Source organism: Symphodus melops (genome assembly GCF_947650265.1).
Source record: "Symphodus melops genome assembly, chromosome: 13".
Lineage (NCBI taxonomy): Eukaryota > Metazoa > Chordata > Actinopteri > Labriformes > Labridae > Symphodus > Symphodus melops.
In genome coordinates this window covers 15,955,521-15,974,391 of record NC_136703.1, presented here as the reverse complement: position 1 = coordinate 15,974,391, position 18,871 = coordinate 15,955,521, and the positions used below count along the sequence as shown (strand labels likewise).

The window sequence follows — 18,871 nt, the reverse complement described above, 5'->3', positions numbered from 1 at the left end:
ATGTTAAATACAGCAACACAAATATTTCAAATTGACTAATGATTATTAGTATGAAAGACTGTGTCCCACATGTGCCTTTGTTTACACAAGAAGTAGGACAGATTGTGAAAATTTGGGTTACTGTGAGATAATTACAAAAAGATGGCTCTGGGTCATTCGCTCATTATAATTCCATATCGTTTATTTTGGTCACAGAAGAACAGACTTTGCCCTAGGCTGTGAGAGACTGATGTCTTTATAGAGAAAACACTTTTTTACACTTGATCTTATTTATTGACAACCTAGACGGAGAAGACCGGAGACTGTTCTGACACTGTGTGTTCAGATTAAACTTGGAAAAAACTCTGCTGGCTGCAAAGTGATACATTCTGAAATGCTCTGTGTGAAAAGTCAATGCATGTGCGTTTGTATTAGAGAGGTTTTGCTAAGCAGGGAGCTCAGTAATTAGTAATCATCTCGCCGTATGTTCCATACAGGGCTGTGTTTGCCTGCAGTGACAGCTATGGAGTGACGCAAAAGAAAAGAGAGAAACAGCCAAGGAACGTGGTAGGACTACATAAGCAGCTGCTATAGAAAAAAACATTTCTTTAAGAGTCACATTGAATAAAGATGTTATTTAAATGTCTGTGCTGTAGTTAAAGACTAAAAATGTTTATGAAGAAAACTTAAATATAAAATCATGTAAATTACAGATGGGTGCTGGGTATTGTCTTTTTAAGAGTGTCATATCTGACATGATATGCAGAACAGATGTTATAATTTCCACCAGATATTTATGCTATTGGTCATCAATAGGGTTAGAATAATCATCGAGGGTTCATATATTTCATACAACGTTAACTGCCAAACTGAAACTCAGGAATCAACATGAAACAAGGATATTGAAATAGCTGCACGTTTGCTTGCTCAATTTTTGCAAATTAGAGACAGCAGACTGACTGATTAACTGTCAAACAGAACAGGAAATCCAAAACGTCAGAATGAGTCACCTCAGCAGAGACTTATTGCAAACTCCCCTGCCCCCCCAAAAGAAAGACAACAACCAAACATGAGCCAGCCTGCCGCGGAAGGTTTTTTTTAAATTCTGAGAGGTTTCAACTGAAGTACTCACAATTAAAGACAAGTTTGTTATTTTCGCAACACTGTACCACATGCTTTTGTCAATTTAGCTGGAGTAACAAATGTGCTCTTTTCTCTGATTTAACAAAGTATGACACACTTGGCATTTAAACAGAGTTAGATCAGACAAAAGGAATTTTTAGGGTCTCAAAGACAAGAGTTAAAAAAAACTATGGGTCTGTTGCCAGATTTAAAATTGAGATTTAAAAAGTATCATTGTGCAAGATACTTAAGATAATATATCAGTGTTTACATTTCAACAAAGATACAGAATAACCTACACAAGGATATGGCATCTCGAAGAACACTATTCCTGTGACAACAGCACAGTTAGGAGAGCTAGGAGCTAATATGATTAGCTTAATCGTCTTTTTTTAATAATGCACAGGCATATTTTTGTGCAATAGTTTCTGAGCACATGTATACAATAATCCACCTGTTAGGTCTAGATTTTCACTATTTTCTTCTTCTTTCATCGCTTAAATACATGCATTAAAAATGTGTCATTGATAGAAAACAAAGGAAACTCACAGGAAAGAGGGAGTGTCAAGCCCATGGATGTACCCACATGCCTTGAACAAATCTTTAAATACTTCCTGGTCAAACCACCTTACTATTTGCAGGGTTTTAGTTCAAACGATTGGTACAATCACAGAGGTATTTAAAATATTGGTAACATCAATCTTTCCATGACGGCATTAAAAGCACAAACTGTAGACAATAGTCATTCAAATTCAGTTAATTATACTAGTTGGAAACTCAATGCAAACAATCATTACATTCTTCCCCATCCCAAAGTTCCACTTGGTACCTTCCACAATGAAAATCACCTGATGAAGCAAGGTGCATTCAAGTGTCCTAGTTCATGAGATTATCCTGGACCAAGAAGTATAGAGCAAAGGTTAGAATACAGAGACAACAAAACAGATAAACTTGATTTGTAGCTAAACAAATGCTATGTTTTGCTTACTGACAGTTATTCCTGGGTAAAGTGTATATAATAATTGAAGTAAGCGGGTGGTTCTTTGACAAAGCTCAAAAATGTTACCCCTCCTCTGCTCATCTGATTGCTATAACTGCAGTAAAATAGATGTTTAGAGCATAACATATATGACAATCACAGATACAGTATTATATCTGCTGAAGCTGATCATGGGGCCTCCATTATATTTTATTGAATAGTTGAATATTAGCTGAACAATATTTGTAATTTAATACTGTGATACATGTTGCTACTTTCAGACAAAGCCAGACAAATTTAGCTTAGCTAAGCAAACCAGAGGCCAACTGCAGCCATATGTTTTCTAGACAGTGATAAAGGTTGTATTGACCTTTCTGGCACTCATATGCCCTAAAACATTTGTTTTTGAGAATTAGCTGATGAAATTATTCTAACTGGATTTTTTTCCTTTTTTTCTAGTTAGTTGCTTGTATTGATATTTTCTAATTGTTTTGTGTTTGACAAGTGTTGCAACACTCTATTGTTATCTATATGTGTGTTCTGTCGAACAGGCAGTGGAGGTGACAGTGAGGCATAAATAAGTCAATAACAGCATTATATCTGACACAAAGCCACACATGTCAGAACTTGAAGAAGTGTTGTGTGTTCAACCAACAGCAGCAAGGAACAAACACAAAGGAAAATAAAAGCAAACTAGTGCACAGAAACAAGACTCAGTGTTATTGCTGCATCACTGTTCAGAAACTGAGAAAATATGGCAGAACAGGGTACCACAGAAAACACTTATCGACTTGTATCAAGCTTATAATGAACTTGTATTAATGCTGAACATGTTGGCTTACTATAGTTAAACAGAAAGTGTTTTTGTGTAACATTTAAATGCAAAAAACCCTGAACTTGTGATCACTTGCCTCAATTTGAAATGTGAGATATTAATCAAAACCAAATGCTCAAGAACCACTGTTTACGTGTGTATACCATTCCACTCATGTGTTGCTACAATGTGGCAATGGTTTTAATGGATGGTGGGCCAGCATGGGAGGCTGTGTGATCCATGAGCGGTGTGAGTCCATCACTACACTGGCAGGCAAGGCTGGAGTATGATTAATCTCCACTTCCTTTGGGCATGAAGCGTAGATGTACAGTATATGCTTTTTCCACAATGTACTTGCGTGCATGCTTACCAAAAAAGGCTATTTGCTGGGAATGTTGTGCAGATCACTCGGCAGTTATATCTTGGAATATATTGTTTTATTTCTGTTTGTTACAAATTGAGGTCTAATTTTTCCATCAATTGCTAACAGTGATTTTTCAAATCGCTATGACAAGTGGCAAAACATAAAGCCATATTGCCTTAAATGTTTTTGAGGCAAGTGTATTGAAACTGTGTAAAATCTCCTAATTACACAGGAAATATGTGGATTCAGCAAAAGTGTCCAGATTAACGTTGCATCAAATTCCACTTTCTTGTTTGAGCACAGTTGCGTTCACTTCCCCTGCAGAGCGTATACATGATTACACATTAAATGTGCCCAAGATCACCTCAGTACAGTACATTATTGTTCACACTGATCAAATGAATGGGACTTTATCGTCAAGCGCATCGTGAAACCACCCTCACAGAAAATGCATTTTGACAGAGAAAGACATAGAAAGTTTACACAGTAAGACAGGTTGATTTAAACTGTATTTAATTAGTTGATTGTGAATATAAAAAAAGAGACAATTACATGTTTCACCTGTAAAGCCATGTCTGGTTTGAACAAACTAACTAATGCACATTGTAGGACCTTTTTGTCCCCTCCTGTGGGGATTAAAGAGTGTATCTCTTGAGGGCAAAGTAAAAGGAATGTGACGGGCAAAACAAACATACACACAAACAAATTTGTGCCCCCATAATTTGATGAAAACAGTCTGGACGTGTGTGTATTTGATATTAGATGTCTTTTTCTAAAAATTTCAAACAGGGATGAAACGTAGAACTGTTGGGGGCTTTAGTATGATAATAGCTGTGTAGTCCTATACATCTCAATAAGCCCAAAACTGTAGAGCTGCAAGGGTGATTTAAAGTCAAACACACACACACAGACGCAAAAAAAAAAACCCATAGAGATGCAGGGAGAAAGAGGGAAAGAAGCACATTGTAACAGCATGAGACTCGGACACATAAATAGATTTTGTGTTGTATGGGATTCAATAGCGCTATGAATGGGGAGGAGGAGGATGGACGCTGGTGATGCTGTCTACTCTTCTCTGGCAATCCAGACAAAACACACCTCTTGCTGATTGTTTCTAATGATACTGCAGAGAACACATGGGAATAGAAGTGTCACCTTAACCCTTTATAGGGCAAGTGACTATTTTTGGTAATTTCCAAAAACATTACATATGGCCACCCTTCTGCACCTCAGTAAGCTCGAGAAGCATCAGCCAATCAGAAGAGATCACCCTACGTCACTAATCCTGCTATTGTGGCATTTGAACCAAATATGGTAACTTTGTCAATGTTTATTACAAATACAATTTTTGAAAAATGTTATAACAGAAATAAAGTGCTATTATGTCCCTGAATAACATTATGAGGTTGAATTTTTGAATTTCAAAGTATTTCAATGAGTGCCCTGTAAAGGGTTAATTGCATCACTATACTGTCAAGCAGCTTTAAGACAAAATACAATAGTAGGTCTAAAGTTTAAACAAAATGCTTACCCTGCTTAGATTATTTCTTTAAAGCCAATGCAACAAGTAGTATTCATCCATTTTATCTTTAGCACTTGTCCTGTTAAATGTCACGTGGAGGTGGAGGGGGGGCTTGAGTCGATCCTAGCTGTCATTGGGTGAGAGGCGGGGCACACCCAAGAATGTTTGCCAGTCACTGGCATGGCCAAGAAAAAGGGACAGACAAGAAGTTACACTCATACCTAAGATGACTTCAAAACCATCTACAGTATTTACCTAAAACATGTTGGACTGTAGGATAAAGCAGAACTTAACCTGCATATGCACTGGAGGATGTATGCATGTATGTAAGATCCACAAAGATTATTATTTTTTGGAAAATAATACAAGGCATACGAGGCTTGTGAAAATACAAAGGCAGAATGCATTATTTGCAAAATGAAGCGGTCGAGCTGGATCTACAAACAACCTTCACAGATACATGAGAACAGTGCATCCAGCAGTTCAGCATGCCTGCTTCTGTCTGTCGTTGGGTGTTTTCAGAGAGTTACAAGGGTCTGTATAAATTCAATGAAATCAATTGGCTACAGCAATTTATTGATATGAGAAATTGTCATTTTTACTTTAGAATACTTCAGTAAAGGATGTCTTGAATAATGTAAGTGATGTATGTGTACATGTAAAAGTCATCAAGTCAAAACAGTGCTAAATATGGCAGAATAATAAAAGGTATAAGTGGTAAAAATGAAGAGCTGTTTGGGAGCTGAAAGAGTCTTGGTAAACTGAGCCAAATGATCTGGCTCACTCAAAGGAACCAAAATTCACATCACCAACTGTGAAGTCTCTTCTTTTGGTGTTTAAGCCTTCATTAACATTATTTAGAAGCATGGGTAAGGTTTCTTTTTGCTTTAATAGAACCACACTTTATTTATATTGCAACCAAAAAAGGACGCTTATTAAAAAACATTATGAACAAGGATTGGCTTCATTTCTCTGATCCAGTTGCATGTGTACTTTAGGCAGTTTGTTTCAGAAATAAAGACAAAATAAGAGCTTCTGAATAGGATTATAGGAACAATTAAATGAAACATATAACCTGATAACCTGAAATGTGTATTATGCAAAGACAATTGATGTAAGTACTGTAATAATATTTTAAACTTTTGGGCTTGAGTGATGTACTTTATGAGCAAATATTTTCTTAGAATCAGGTGGAGATTTAACTATATATATACTTCCTATATCTATTTTTTCAAGTGAAAAAAGATGCCCTAGTTCTGTTGCTGATCACTCTGCTTAGGATAAATTCCAGTTGCATTTTTTATTATCAAAATGTCCCAAAATCCGAAATTAATCCTTCAGAAATGAACATCTATCTGAATGCTGTATGTGCTTCATAACTTAGACCTCCCTATTATCCAAAATCAGACTTCCATAAAGTATCTTAAATGTGAAGTAACCTTAAAAAAGAAAAAAGAAAAAAAAAGAGGGAGGTTTAACCTTTTTGGTGCATTATCAGAATTAAATTCAGACTATGTTAGTTCCAAAGGAGAAAATATAATAAATGACTATGTACTTTTTTTCCCTCTCTGTGTGCCTGTGTAACAAGGATTATGCAATTCACATGTTGGCTGTGTGTCTCTGTGTGTATGTATGCTAATCTCTGCACTGCTAGTAAGCTGGGTCACTTAGTAGTCAGACAGGGGTCACACATCTTGAACCTGGGCATGTTTCCAACAAAACAGCAAAACTCTAAACCCTTCAAAGTAACCCAGAGTTGGATTGAGAGATTACAGATTCTCATCTCCAGGCAGCTTTGACACATTCCAGACTTCCCTCGTATTAAAGAGCAATCTGCAAACATAACCCTAAAAAGCCTTGGGTGTATACAGCTGTAACTGCAGCCAAAACACATATGTTGTTTTGGCTATTCATGCTCATTATCTACGTAGCGCTGCTCTGAGGAGACTTCATGTGTATATTCCATGGTTATTTTAAGATGAACATTCAAGGTTGATTTATATTCAGTGATTTGGGGCAAATGGGATATGATATGGTAAGAATATACAAATTACAAATTACATTTGAATTGTTTCCTATAAAGTGACCTTTTTAGGCCTTTAAGAAATAAATAATTATTCAATTTTGAACATTCATTACTTTGCATTACTGCAAAAGCTGTGTGGGAGTGGTTAAATAATTACTTGATAAACAGTCACGCATTTGCAGAATTAATGGTCCCAGTGCATTAAGATAGCAGTCAGTTAAGGACACTGCTCTGGCCAAAGCTTTCTACCCACAGGCTGTTTCAACTTGGCACTACATAGGGCTGGGATTTAAAATCTCAACTAACTGGCTCTGTAACTCTCAGAAATCCTTTGGAAAGGCAAGCAGATGTGGAGCAAGTGGATTTAGTGGATTCAGCGCACAACACTGATGGCACTGATAAGAGTCTTGGTTTTCACAGTGGAGGTCTGTAAAGGCTTCACTGCGTTTCCCTGCGCACTCTGCACTTTCTTGCAACTCCACATGCCAGAAAACAAACAATGTAATAGACCCTTGAGTGATCTAGACCCAACACCCATAAAAGTCTAATCTGGGGTTCTCCCACAGCCTGGCTAGAATAGGATCTTGTTTCATGTAGCATGCCGGTGTGTGTAATCAAGTGCTGCTGTGAGAGAGGGAATGACAGGCAATTTAGGAATGATTAAAAGCCACTAAATCACCCTGTCACTGTACAGAATGTGTGTGTATGTGGGTTCTTGTTTCTTGGTGGGCCTTCCGCAAGCAAAGTTGCCTTTCAACACAACCGCTTGCTTGGAAGAGCAGCCATAACTCATCGAAAGTGGCCGCCAGACGGAGGACATGATTTCCTGTCTGAATTAATGGGATAGATTGGACACCGGAGTTGGCATCGAACAAGTAAACATTACACACACACCCTCATAAGCTTGCATCAGTGTTTCTATCATCCTGGCATACAGATTTCCATTCTCCACTCACATCTCTCCGTAACAGGGGAAAGAAACTGCACCTGCATTTCCCAGCTGAAAAGTGAGATAAAAAGACACAGAGGGTCCAATACCTGCCTTGTCCTGTCACGGTAATGCAGGTGTATGACTTTGCAGCATAGCTCAGTAGCTTGGGACACAGTTACAATGTTACTCAGCTCCCTGGGGTGGGGGTTTGGTGGAGGGGTCCCTGTATCCATTGCTTCACAGAGACCTATTGCACCAGCCTGTATGACTACCCCCTATGACTCAACTCTGCCGTAGTACTCCTCCTGAGAGATACCAGCAGTGGTAGAAGAGATACAGACCATTGACTTAAGTAAAAGTAACAATACCACTATGTGAAATACTCATACATGAAGTAAAATTCCTGTAATTAAAGCTCCAGTAAATTTTTTAGCTGGTCTTTCAGTCTGTTAATACAAATTAATTAATACTGATGCGATATGTTAATGAGTTTGGATAGTTGTGATTGGTAATTGGGCATTAGGTAGTAGTCTCTGCCATCTGTGTAAATGTGGAGTGAATGGGTTAACATCACATGTACTTCATTTAAAAGACTAAAAGCCCTTCACAAGTCATTTAACATTGGAAAAGGTTCAGAAAGCAGCAATCAATATCTTAAACCTAAAGATATATATAAGGAAGGATGTGGCTCATCATTTCATTTCATGAGACGCAAGTTGCGATAGAGTTTTAAAATGCATCGAGAGGTTTACTGCCAATGACTCCATAGTATGACCTTTCCATTACAAGTACTGCCCTGCACTGCCCTCTGCTGGTGATCCAGCCAAGATCAAGCCTTGTTTGGACAGGAGATGGTTCAAATTATGCATTAGTTGAAAGCGGTAAAATAAAATATATTTGTTATCAAGACAGAGCTGGATGGTTTATGGCTGCACCTCTGAGTTAGTGATTTAGCAATAGTTAGTTTAGTTAGTTTCTTGTTTAAATCAACAGGCTTCCTGTCACCTATGCTTCAATTTAAACATCTCTTGCTTCTGTTTTGCCAGCTTCGGCCAGACATTCCCAGCACTCCCCAGCATGACTCACCATGCACTGCTTACACAAGCTCCTCTCTAAGGATACATAAACATCCACTCACATGCACAGACCTAACTGGCTACAGAAGGTGACATTTACCAGGCCGCCCACCAAATAACAACAGCCGACCCAACGAGAATGAAATGAACTGTGGGAGCCTCCTGCTCCTATACATTTCAGTACATTTGTAGAATGAAAGTTTGTCAGTCTGTGTGAGTAAGAGATGGAGACAGGGAGATACGTAGGGACTGTGACTCACTCAGGTTTGCTGTCAGATACAGTAGGCAGGTGTCTCTTCCAATGTCAAAAACTCTCCACAGCTCCAAGCTGACAGACAGAGCCCAGACTTCATTAGCAGGTCAATTAACATTTCCCAGACAACATCTGGAGGACGCACTGGCCAGCCAGCTGCTATTACACACCTCCTAATTTCCCTTTTCCCAGAATAGCATAAATAACTGTGTAACTGCCTACTAATGACATCAACTACGACTTGTACTAAATGTTTAACTGCAATAAAGTGTCTAATTGAACAGTGTTTGGCAAAGTACTCAAGAGCATCTTAAAAAAGTGTAAGTGTTATCTTTTAAATCTGGACAAAGCTTTTATCCATTTTCATACAAAGTTTTCTGTGCACATATTTTTCCATCATGACCATCATTGTCTGTCTGTCATGGCCTTCTCTCACTACAACAAAAAAGCATTTTTATGTACAAGATTGAATTGAACCAAACAGAGAGCAGTAGAATTATTGCCAGTACAGTGCTGCTGGCAGTAGACATTTGCAGCATTGTTGACATGATGCATTCACATGGGATCACAGAATTATAATAGAAGAACTGAGAAATTTAACTCTATCTATTCTCAGCTGACCCTGTCACAGCCGAAGGCGGCGAGGTTCACTTTTCTCTGTTTTTAGCCTGCTTGTTTATTTGTTTTTCCCCCTTTGCTTCATTTATCATTTTTATATTCAAGGATGAAACAAAAATGCTCCACAAGTAAGAGGCATGCAAGGTTTGTGTGGGTGACAGGACACTGACTTTACTGGCATTCTGAAATATTACCTTTTATACTAAGACCAACCAGGGACAGAACACACATTTCTGACTGTAGTAGCAAAACTTGAGCCTTGACTTCTACATCGATGGTACAAACACACAACCATTTTGGCTATTTAGCTTGAGCCATGACATAGCTAAATGATAATATTGCAAATAATAAATGTATGTAAATGGAGTCTTTGTATTTAACAACCAAACATATTTTAGCCAACAAAAACATAATATGAGGAATAACATACATAAGACTATGTAACCTTGCTGAGTCTGTAAATTTTTTTTTTTTGCAGTCTACCAATGTGTAGTCTCTGTTTAGGTCCAAATAGCATTTTTATGTACTTTTTTTTATTTTTTAAATATAATCTCAGTAGACTGGCACAGGAATGAGTCCTAAAACCCAGAATTGAGTTAGAGTTTTAGCGCCATGAGTTCTTAACTCTAAAAGTCAATGGGGATTTTGAATAAGTTTGTGGTTAAACGCCTGAAATAAGGTCTGTGTTTAACACAAGCTTAAGAGATGTTGACGTTTTGTTAGACAAGATAATGGCATTAGTTACAGGGATGGTCTCATTACACGGCTATCACTGAACACAGAGTGTGAATGGCTAGGTGTGACTTGAGGTATAGTCATATTTGCATTGCACAACATTAGACACACAGTCAGAAAACTGGTAAAAAAAAACAAAAACAAAAAAAACAATAAGCCCAAGTCCACTTACCATGTTCTTTTACAACCAGATAATTGATAGTCTGTTCTTTCAGTGTGTTATTTCATTGTGTTATTTTATTGTTATACATGAGTAAATGTTATTTCTAATGTTTTGATTTTGATCAGGTTGCAGTCTGGATCTTGAGGCTGGTTTGGTCTAATATGGGGAGTGTTGGGATCCTGAACTTGGTTTGGTTGTATTGATGTGATTCTCTGGACTTTTGCTCCCATTTAATGTTTGAGAACATATTACTGTATACTGTTAACTACATGGTTTTTGGTTCAGAACTATACAGCTATGTTCACATGGGTCAAACATGTTCAAGTTATGTCCTTAAATTGAACTAAGACAAATTTATATTGACATCCATGGCCATACAAATGAATTACAGATACAATACAACCAGATTTATTATTCAACAGTGACTCCAACATGTCAAAGAATCTCTATGATCTAGATAGATAGATAGATGATAGATAGATGATAGATGATTTATTCTGATCATGTGTTACTTACCCTTGTCTCTGTGTTTCAGATCCTCCTCTCGTCTCCACCTTGTGTGTCAAGTCCGGCCCTGATTACTCACACCTGTGTCTCGTTGCTCCCTGATTGTCTGTGCTACTTAAGCACTGTGTTTCCTCCCTCATGTTTCCAGTTTGTAGTGTGTACAAGCCTTGTGTACCAGGTCCGAGCGGTTTTTGGTGTCTGATTGGTTTTCGTGTCTGATCTTGTGTTTAACCTCTGCCTGTCCCTCGTTAACGACCTTAGTCTGCTCCTCTGGAATTCTTTGCTCTTCTGACCACCTGTGTACCGAACCCATTTTAAAACCATTCATCTTCTCACCCGTGCGCTGACGCGAGTGGCATTCAGTAGCTCCGTCCCTGTCGTAGGATACTTAATGCTAATCACTGCTCCGTTATGTTGCTGAGCATTTTAATTGGCTCAACCTGCACTTTAATCTGCATCCCTAACTGTCTGCATTTGACTGTTTAACAACTGTACTCACACCTCTGGCACTACCTCAACCACTGTACATGCACAAACAACACTAGTTTCTAGAAGGTCAGCACTTTGTTTCTCAGGCTCTTTAACTGTTTACAGGTCTCTTTTAATCAGCACGTGTTTTCTCTCCTCACAGGTTATGTACATTTATGCTATATAAGTTTAAGTCTAATGCTAATGTTAACTGCACAGGTTCAATCTGTAATTATGTTTACTCTTAGTCACATAGGGGCTGCTAAATCTTGTTTGGGGTTTATTGTACACAGAGGGGAGGGGGGACAGCAGGTGTGTATTGTAACTAATGTCTTGTGTCCTGCCTGTCTGTATACTGCTACTGAATGCCTTGAATTTCCCTCAGGATCAATAAAGTATCTATCTATCTATCTATCTATCTATTAAAGGACTGATTATTGAACTACCCTCTGGGTCTGCGTTTGCCTCCATATCACCTGTCGTTGTGTCAGATAGATAGATAGATAGATAGATGGGGGCAGGGATTATTTGCATAATTTAAATGAGCAGAACAGGTTAAGAACAGGTTTAGCTCGTTCGCCCTCTCCAGGGTGCCTGAATGTTGCTTTTTCTTTCCCAAGCAGTGAGTCTTTCATTTCTCTTGGCTGAATCCTTGCATTCTCTCAGCATCTCCCTCAGCTCGTGCTGCATCCTCCTCACAGCGCCTCTCTTTGCAGACTGAAAACAGGGAGGAGCTCTTCGGAAAAACGTAGGTGAACCTGCAGTCATTGGAGATGTTGGAAATGCAGACCTAATGGATTGAGGAAATAATCACGCGTCAAAGTGACACAAGTGAAAATGGTGAAAAAATGTCATCAGATCAACATGGAATACTTGGAGGTCTGGCAGAGAGTCTACCACAAAGTAAAGTTGCAAAGAAACATGGTTCGACCTGCCCGGGAACTGCAGATGAAATTAGCAAACTGCTATATAATTACAAATAAACAACAGCAGCGTCATGGCTGCATATAGGAATAGAGGGACCCCGTGGAGGTGGTGGGAGACAGAAGGATGATGGCAAAGGTTTCTCTAATGAAGAACATTTCCCACCTCCTGCATGACACTGTCTGAGCACTGGGCAGCTCTCAGCTGATCTAATTTTTAATCAAAATCTGTTGTCTATATTTTGTACACTTTTTATATAACAGTTATTTTTTATTTAAATTGTGCACTTTGTGTTTTTCTTTTTATTGCAATCTTTGCTCTTTGCTGTTGTAACCCTGTAAATTTCCCTAGGACAGTCTTATCTTATCTTAAAATATGATAACACAACGATTAAGATAATTATTGTCATTAATAGCTAACCTGTATTATCGGGGTGGACAGATGTGTGTTAGAGCTTTGTAAAGCTTGGAAAAGATGACTATAGGTAGTCTGTTTAATTAGTGTTTGTCTTATTTTTGCTTTCCTTTTCTGTTCTATGACAATGAATAGAATGAAGAAGATTTTTTTTCAACCACATTAAACACCTTACGAGACTAACAATAAAGTCTAAGTATTTTGGACTGGACAAGCATTGACCGATTGCATAACTTGTAGCCTCTGTTGTTTTCCTGGTTTGTGGGACCGCCTCTCAGCACAGCTGATGAACTCCGAGGTGCGAAGTAAGTAAGTCACAGTTCATCGTAGTGTGAGTTGGAGGAAAGATGGGCTTCATTCCGGACTTTTCCATCGAGACCTGGACTTTAATAGTGTTTGTCATAACTCTGATCGGAATGTAAGTCGTGTTCTCTTTTATTTCAAACGCTTGCAGATAAAGTTAACCAACATACGACGAGTTTTACTTGAGTGAGGTATGAAATCACAAGCAGTTTTAAGGTTTTTGTTACACTTTCGAGAGGCTGTCATTTCACTTCAAGCAGCGAGTCGAATCGTCTGTGAAGCTGTTCTGCTTAATAACGAATAACCTGATATAAAGAGAAATTAATTGACCACTAAATAGACTTATACACGTTCACTGTAATTTCAGGCTTCAAGGGTTAACCTTATTCTGCTGTATCTGTTAGCCTTTACATTGATTGTTGATAACAGCCCCTTTGTTATATAATTGATGGTAACACCATTAAGGCGGTGGCCAAACATGGTCACTATACTGGACAAGGCTACACATACAAGGAAGTAATTAGCATTTGCTAGGGGATGATTGTATTTAGGATTTTTATAGAAAAAGAGCATAACTTATATTCACTTCAAACATTATTATTCTGTAAATATGTTTAAAGGTGCCACCAATCTTTCTTGTTTTTAAAGCCTCTACCCAGGTTTCACCTTGTGTCTGCCAACAACTATACTACAAAGAAAAAGCCTGAAATTAAGCCTGGGTTAGGCCTAAATAAACATCATCCCACCCTTAGAGGTTCAGCAAATATTCCAGAAAAGAGGGAGACGTTTCAATCAGTTTTTTAGCACTGCTAGACAATGCCAGGTAGAGGTGAATCTACTTAGAACTTAGAATCTGCAGTTGAGAATGTTGAAGAAAGAAAATAGAAAAAGTTCCAGCCCAAAGTAAAATGGAATAATCACAGGTTCACAGTCTTTGTAAAAAAATATTGATTGAAATGTTTACTTTTGAGTTTTTATATTATATTATATGGGCAATATCAAATCTTTTCAAAGACATAAAAAAGTAGTTTTATCTAATAACTTGAGATAATCGATGAAAGGGCTCTCATAATAACATGATTTATTCTTGGTACTCTTTCAACTTTGAATCCTCAGATATGGATATGCTCCATATGGCTTTTTCAAGAAACTAGGCATCCCTGGACCCAAACCTCTGCCCTTTATTGGAACATTTTTGGAGTACAGAAAGGTGAGACATGTTTTCATGATTGGTTCTAGTGCTATCAGAGTGCTCCCTTAACTGATAATTGGGTGGCAGTAGCTCAGAATGTAGAGACTACCGGCTCAGGATTGCAAGCTGTGTTCAGCCCTGTCACTCTGACAACCTTCCTTCAGTGCATGTCCATAGGGTCCTGTTAGTGCACGTGTGTATTTCAGCATGTGTGTTGCATAATCAACAACAGAGGGTAACATAGAATTTACCCCCATGGGGTTATTAAGTAGCTATACCTATTTCTTCTTGTAATGATTATTCATTTTATTCCTCAGGGCATCCACAATTTTGACACCGACTGCTATAAGAAATATGGAAAAGTGTGGGGGTAAGTGTTGGGATTTGAGTTATACTGATTGATAAAAACAATGATATGCATGTATTGCCCCATGCAAGGCTTTAAATAATTATTTGCTTCTGCATTTAAAGAAGCTACGATGGCAGGCAGCCAGTGTTGGCTATCATGGACACCGCTATGATCAAAACCATCCTTGTCAAGGAGTGTTATTCAGTCTTCACCAACAGACGGGTAAAGAGGAAACAATTCAGGGAGGATTTCCATTTAATTTTCCAAATACCAATAAAATGAATACTATAAAGAATGTATTGTGTGTGTGTGTGTGTGTGTGTTTAGGATTTTGGCCTAAATGGACCCTTACGTGATGCTGTATCAATAGTAGAAGATGAGGAGTGGAGGAGGATTCGCAGTGTACTGTCTCCATCATTCACCAGTGGTCGACTGAAAGAGGTTCATTCATTGTATTTGTTTGTTTTTTTAGTATAAATTAAAATGTGACAATTGAGTAAAGATAATGCGACAAGAGCAAATGCCATAGAAGCAAAGAAAAAAACTAAAACGCTTTTATCATATATGCACTCAAACATGTAGATCCTTACTGACTGTTAGTGCTCGATGGTTTTAATGTTTTTTTCACTTTGACGCAGATGTACAAGATAATGGAGCAACACTCAACTAACCTGCTCAAGAGTCTTCACAAGAAAGTCGAGGCAGATGAAGTCATAGAAGTCAAAGAGTATGTAATGTTCTCTATCTCTTCGCGCTGTATCTGCGATGTTTAGTTGCTTGTTCGTTAAAGATTTCTGAGCACAAAGATGTGGTTGGTTTCACTTTTGTCTTGGCCTTTGTTTTTAATTCCAGAATGACTCATTTGGAACAATGTTGTTGATATTTTTGCAGAGTATTTGGACCTTACAGCATGGATGTTGTGACCAGCACTGCCTTCAGTGTGGACATTGATTCTATCAACCATCCCACCGATCCGTTTGTAACAAACATTAAGAAAATGGTCAAGTTCAACTTTCTGAATCCCTTGCTTGTACTTTTGGGTGAGTCATACTTGATGTCGTAACCACAAGATCCGTGTTTCTTTTCCCTTGAGCTTATAAAAAACTTCATCTTTTCATTTCTTGTCATTTCAGTTCTGTTTCCATTCTTGGGGCCAGTTTTTGACAAGATGAATATTACATTATTCCCTGCTTCGGTGTTGGAGTTTTTCTACAGCTTCCTAAAGCAGATCAAATCAGACCGCAGCAAGAATGACCACAACGTAAACTAGTTAATATTTCCCTAAACCTTTCCTTGAACACAGGTTAGACAATCAAAATGAAATGCCGTACTTTCTTTGTCTTACAGAACCGTGTGGACTTTATGCAGCTGATGGTAGATGCACAAGCTTCTGAGAACAAGGAGGACACAGACTCTGAAAAAAAAGGTAGAGACAGAGAAGAATTAAAGCTCCTGATTTTCATTCAGTCATTGCTGAAGGACCACTGTCAAGATATCTGGGTCTCCCTAAAGACAAAGGCTATTGCTTTTTTAATGTGATTTTTTTTTCATTTGAAGAACATTTTCATTGTGTATGCATGAAGCAAGATTTTTCCTACTACCAATTACTACTGTTTCTAAATTGTATCTTCAAAGGAAGTAAGATGTACATTTTTAACATTTTACATAAATGCTCACTTCTTAAGGCATCGTCTTGTTCAAAGGTTTTGGATAAATGTATTGATCTAAGGGCAGTTTTTCTTTTTATCTTTTGTGCTTTTTTCCATTTTTTGTTTTTCTTATGGTTTAGATAAATTTAGAGATTGTTCCACTGCTATGAATTTTCTAGCTTGAGTCAAAATCTAGTGACAATCCAGTCAGATATTAAAAAGAATAAAACGTTTTTAACTGTACAACGGTCAGTCACAAGCTCATTGACTTATTAGCCATTCCAAACCAAAAGTTCAAGGTTTTTTTTAACTTTAATTGTCATAATTGTTTAATCATGGTGTGTTTGTGTTGTAGGGTTGACTGATAATGAGATCCTTTCTCAGGCCATGATATTCATCTTTGCTGGCTATGAAACTAGCAGCAGCACACTGGGATTCACAGCCTACAACCTGGCAACCAATCCTCAGACTCAAAAGAGACTTCAAGAGGAGATTGATGAAACATTCCCAAATAAGGTTCCTTTTGTTAGATATTATTTTTGTTTTAGCACATTTTGTTTTTCATCAGAAAAACAGCTGGTTTACAGCTAGAAACTAAGAATGACTTTTGTACTACATTAGGGTAAACCAACGTATGAGGACCTGATGCAGATGGAATACCTGGACATGGTGATAAACGAGTCCATGAGGCTGTACCCCATTGCTAACCGTTTAGAGCGGATGGCAAAGGCCTCTGTGGAAGTGAACGGTATGACCATCCCCAAAGGAACTACCGTCATGGTGCCAGTTTACACTCTCCAGCGTGACCCTTCTTTGTGGCCTGAGCCGGACGCCTTTAAACCTGAAAGGTATACATCCTGGATTAATTGCAGGTTAAGGGGAGATTTAACCAAAATTTAGAAAATTTTCATTTGGCTGAGTCATGCTTTATCTTTTTCAGGTTCAGCAAAGAGAACAAAGACAACATCGATCCATATTCCTTCCTACCCTTTGGAGCAGGGCCAAGAAACTGTATTGGTATGCGATTTGCACTTGTGATGATGAAGTTGGCCATGGTGCAAATCTTGCAGGACTTCAGCTTTGTCACATGCAAGGAGACAGATGTAGGGACACATTTTTTATATTTGTGGTCTTAAAATGAGCAATTTATAGTTCTGAGCGTCGGTAGAGCTTCTGATTTCTTTGTTTTTCCAGGTTCCAATGGAGCTGGCAGTTGATGGATTTACTACACCCAAGAATCCAATCAAATTGAAGCTGGAGCCAAGATCAACTGCAGCTAATTCTTCCTAAAGCTAACTTTTACTGACATGACCTGGCAACACTCGCTTGACGTGCTGCACGTTTTAACGTTTATGTTTAATTTGATCAAATCCTACACTGTACTGCTTGGTTTGGTACCATGATGTAAAGTGGTCTGGTTGGATGTGCTCTTTGCTCCACATTTCAAAAGTCATGGAGGGTGAGGCTGTGTGCAACTGAATGGGTGGGACTCCAACAGTAGATTAACTCGTTCTCCCTCTCCCTGGCCTTTTAACCACTTTTAACCAACATTTGATGTATGTATGTTATACTCAGAATAACATCACATTTAGGCTTTTATTTTCTTTTTTGTAAAGGTTCTAATTTTTAACTTTATCTATATTTGTCACAGTCTTAAGACAGTTTTTGATCTTTATCCATTATTGTCGTCAGTTTGACGTGTCATATAGTGTGTTCAAGTCTGATAAATACTGCATGTTATCAGTGCTACTGCTGTAAAGTCACCTGCTCACCTGGGCAAAGGAGTAAACCACAGCAAATGGTGGCGAGAAAAAAAAAAAGTCTTATGTACACTGGGACAGGGAAGCTAGAATCAGAGGGAAGCCATACAGTTATTCAATTATGTGTATGTGAACTTTTTTTTCTCAACATAATTATGAGCTTGTTTTAATTTCAATGCACTATACAGCTGTCTTTTGTATGTCTTTAAGATGATTGATCACCATTAAGGAGTTTATACATATCCCATGACTAACATCCTTTTGGAAAGTTCCCTCCTGTGGCCTTTAGGAATGTAACGATTAACATAACTCACGATACGATCTTTTCAAGAACTATTTCACAAAATGAGACTGTAGACAAATTATGACTGAAAAAGATTTCTTTAGGGACTGAAACCCTGCTTGTCAGTGTGTTGGACCTTTTAAAGTTTTTTCTCTTCTCTGAATGGGGGGAGAGGGTTTGAGATTCTCATTGTGGTGTTGATTAAATTCTGCATCATGTTGGTTGTGCAATTTGTGTAGTTCCCTGTCTTCTTGCAATAGTTGAACACAGTTTTTGCCTTGTCTGTTATCTTTTCACCTTTTTCATTTTCTGTCTTGGGGAGGCCAAAATGCTTCCCCACCTCCGATTTGAAAGACGGGGATGCAATCCTCAAGTTCAGAATCTTTCTCTGCAGCTTTCCAACCACCTCTGCTCTACAGCTGCTGAAGCTCACCATATTG

General features: G+C 38.1%; 2 protein-coding genes across 2 annotated transcripts in view; one reads left to right on the top strand and one right to left on the bottom strand.

Moving 5' to 3' along the window:
* Positions 1–11,119, bottom strand: part of kcnd3 (potassium voltage-gated channel, Shal-related subfamily, member 3) — a 176,511-nt gene extending 165,392 nt beyond the window's left edge. The window contains exon 1 of the mRNA XM_079358542.1: positions 11,099–11,119. The gene's annotated coding sequence lies outside the window, so the exon portion shown is untranslated. The remainder of the gene's footprint in view (positions 1–11,098) is intronic.
* Positions 11,120–13,188: 2,069 nt separating this feature from the next.
* On the top strand, positions 13,189–18,192 carry LOC306833890 (cytochrome P450 3A40-like). Its single transcript, XM_079359506.1, has 13 exons — positions 13,189–13,313; positions 14,315–14,408; positions 14,708–14,760; positions 14,862–14,961; positions 15,067–15,180; positions 15,378–15,466; positions 15,631–15,779; positions 15,873–16,000; positions 16,087–16,165; positions 16,744–16,904; positions 17,010–17,236; positions 17,329–17,491; positions 17,583–18,192. The coding sequence occupies exons 1-13, from the start codon at positions 13,243–13,245 to the stop codon at positions 17,676–17,678; spliced, it is 1,524 nt and encodes a 507-aa protein (XP_079215632.1). The 5' UTR covers positions 13,189–13,242; the 3' UTR covers positions 17,679–18,192.
* Positions 18,193–18,871: the final 679 nt, after the last annotated feature.

What these genes read in the sequence shown, in the direction of transcription:
- LOC306833890 (XM_079359506.1), top strand. Translation starts at nt 13,243, where the DNA reads ATGGGCTTCATTCCGGACTTTTCCATCGAGACCTGGACTTTAATAGTG. An exon ending in GTCATAACTCTGATCGGAAT is followed by an intron (nt 13,314 to 14,314) that starts GTAAGTCGTGTT and finishes TTGAATCCTCAG; the next exon opens with ATATGGATATGCTCCATATG. An exon ending in CCAGTGGTCGACTGAAAGAG is followed by an intron (nt 15,181 to 15,377) that starts GTTCATTCATTG and finishes ACTTTGACGCAG; the next exon opens with ATGTACAAGATAATGGAGCA.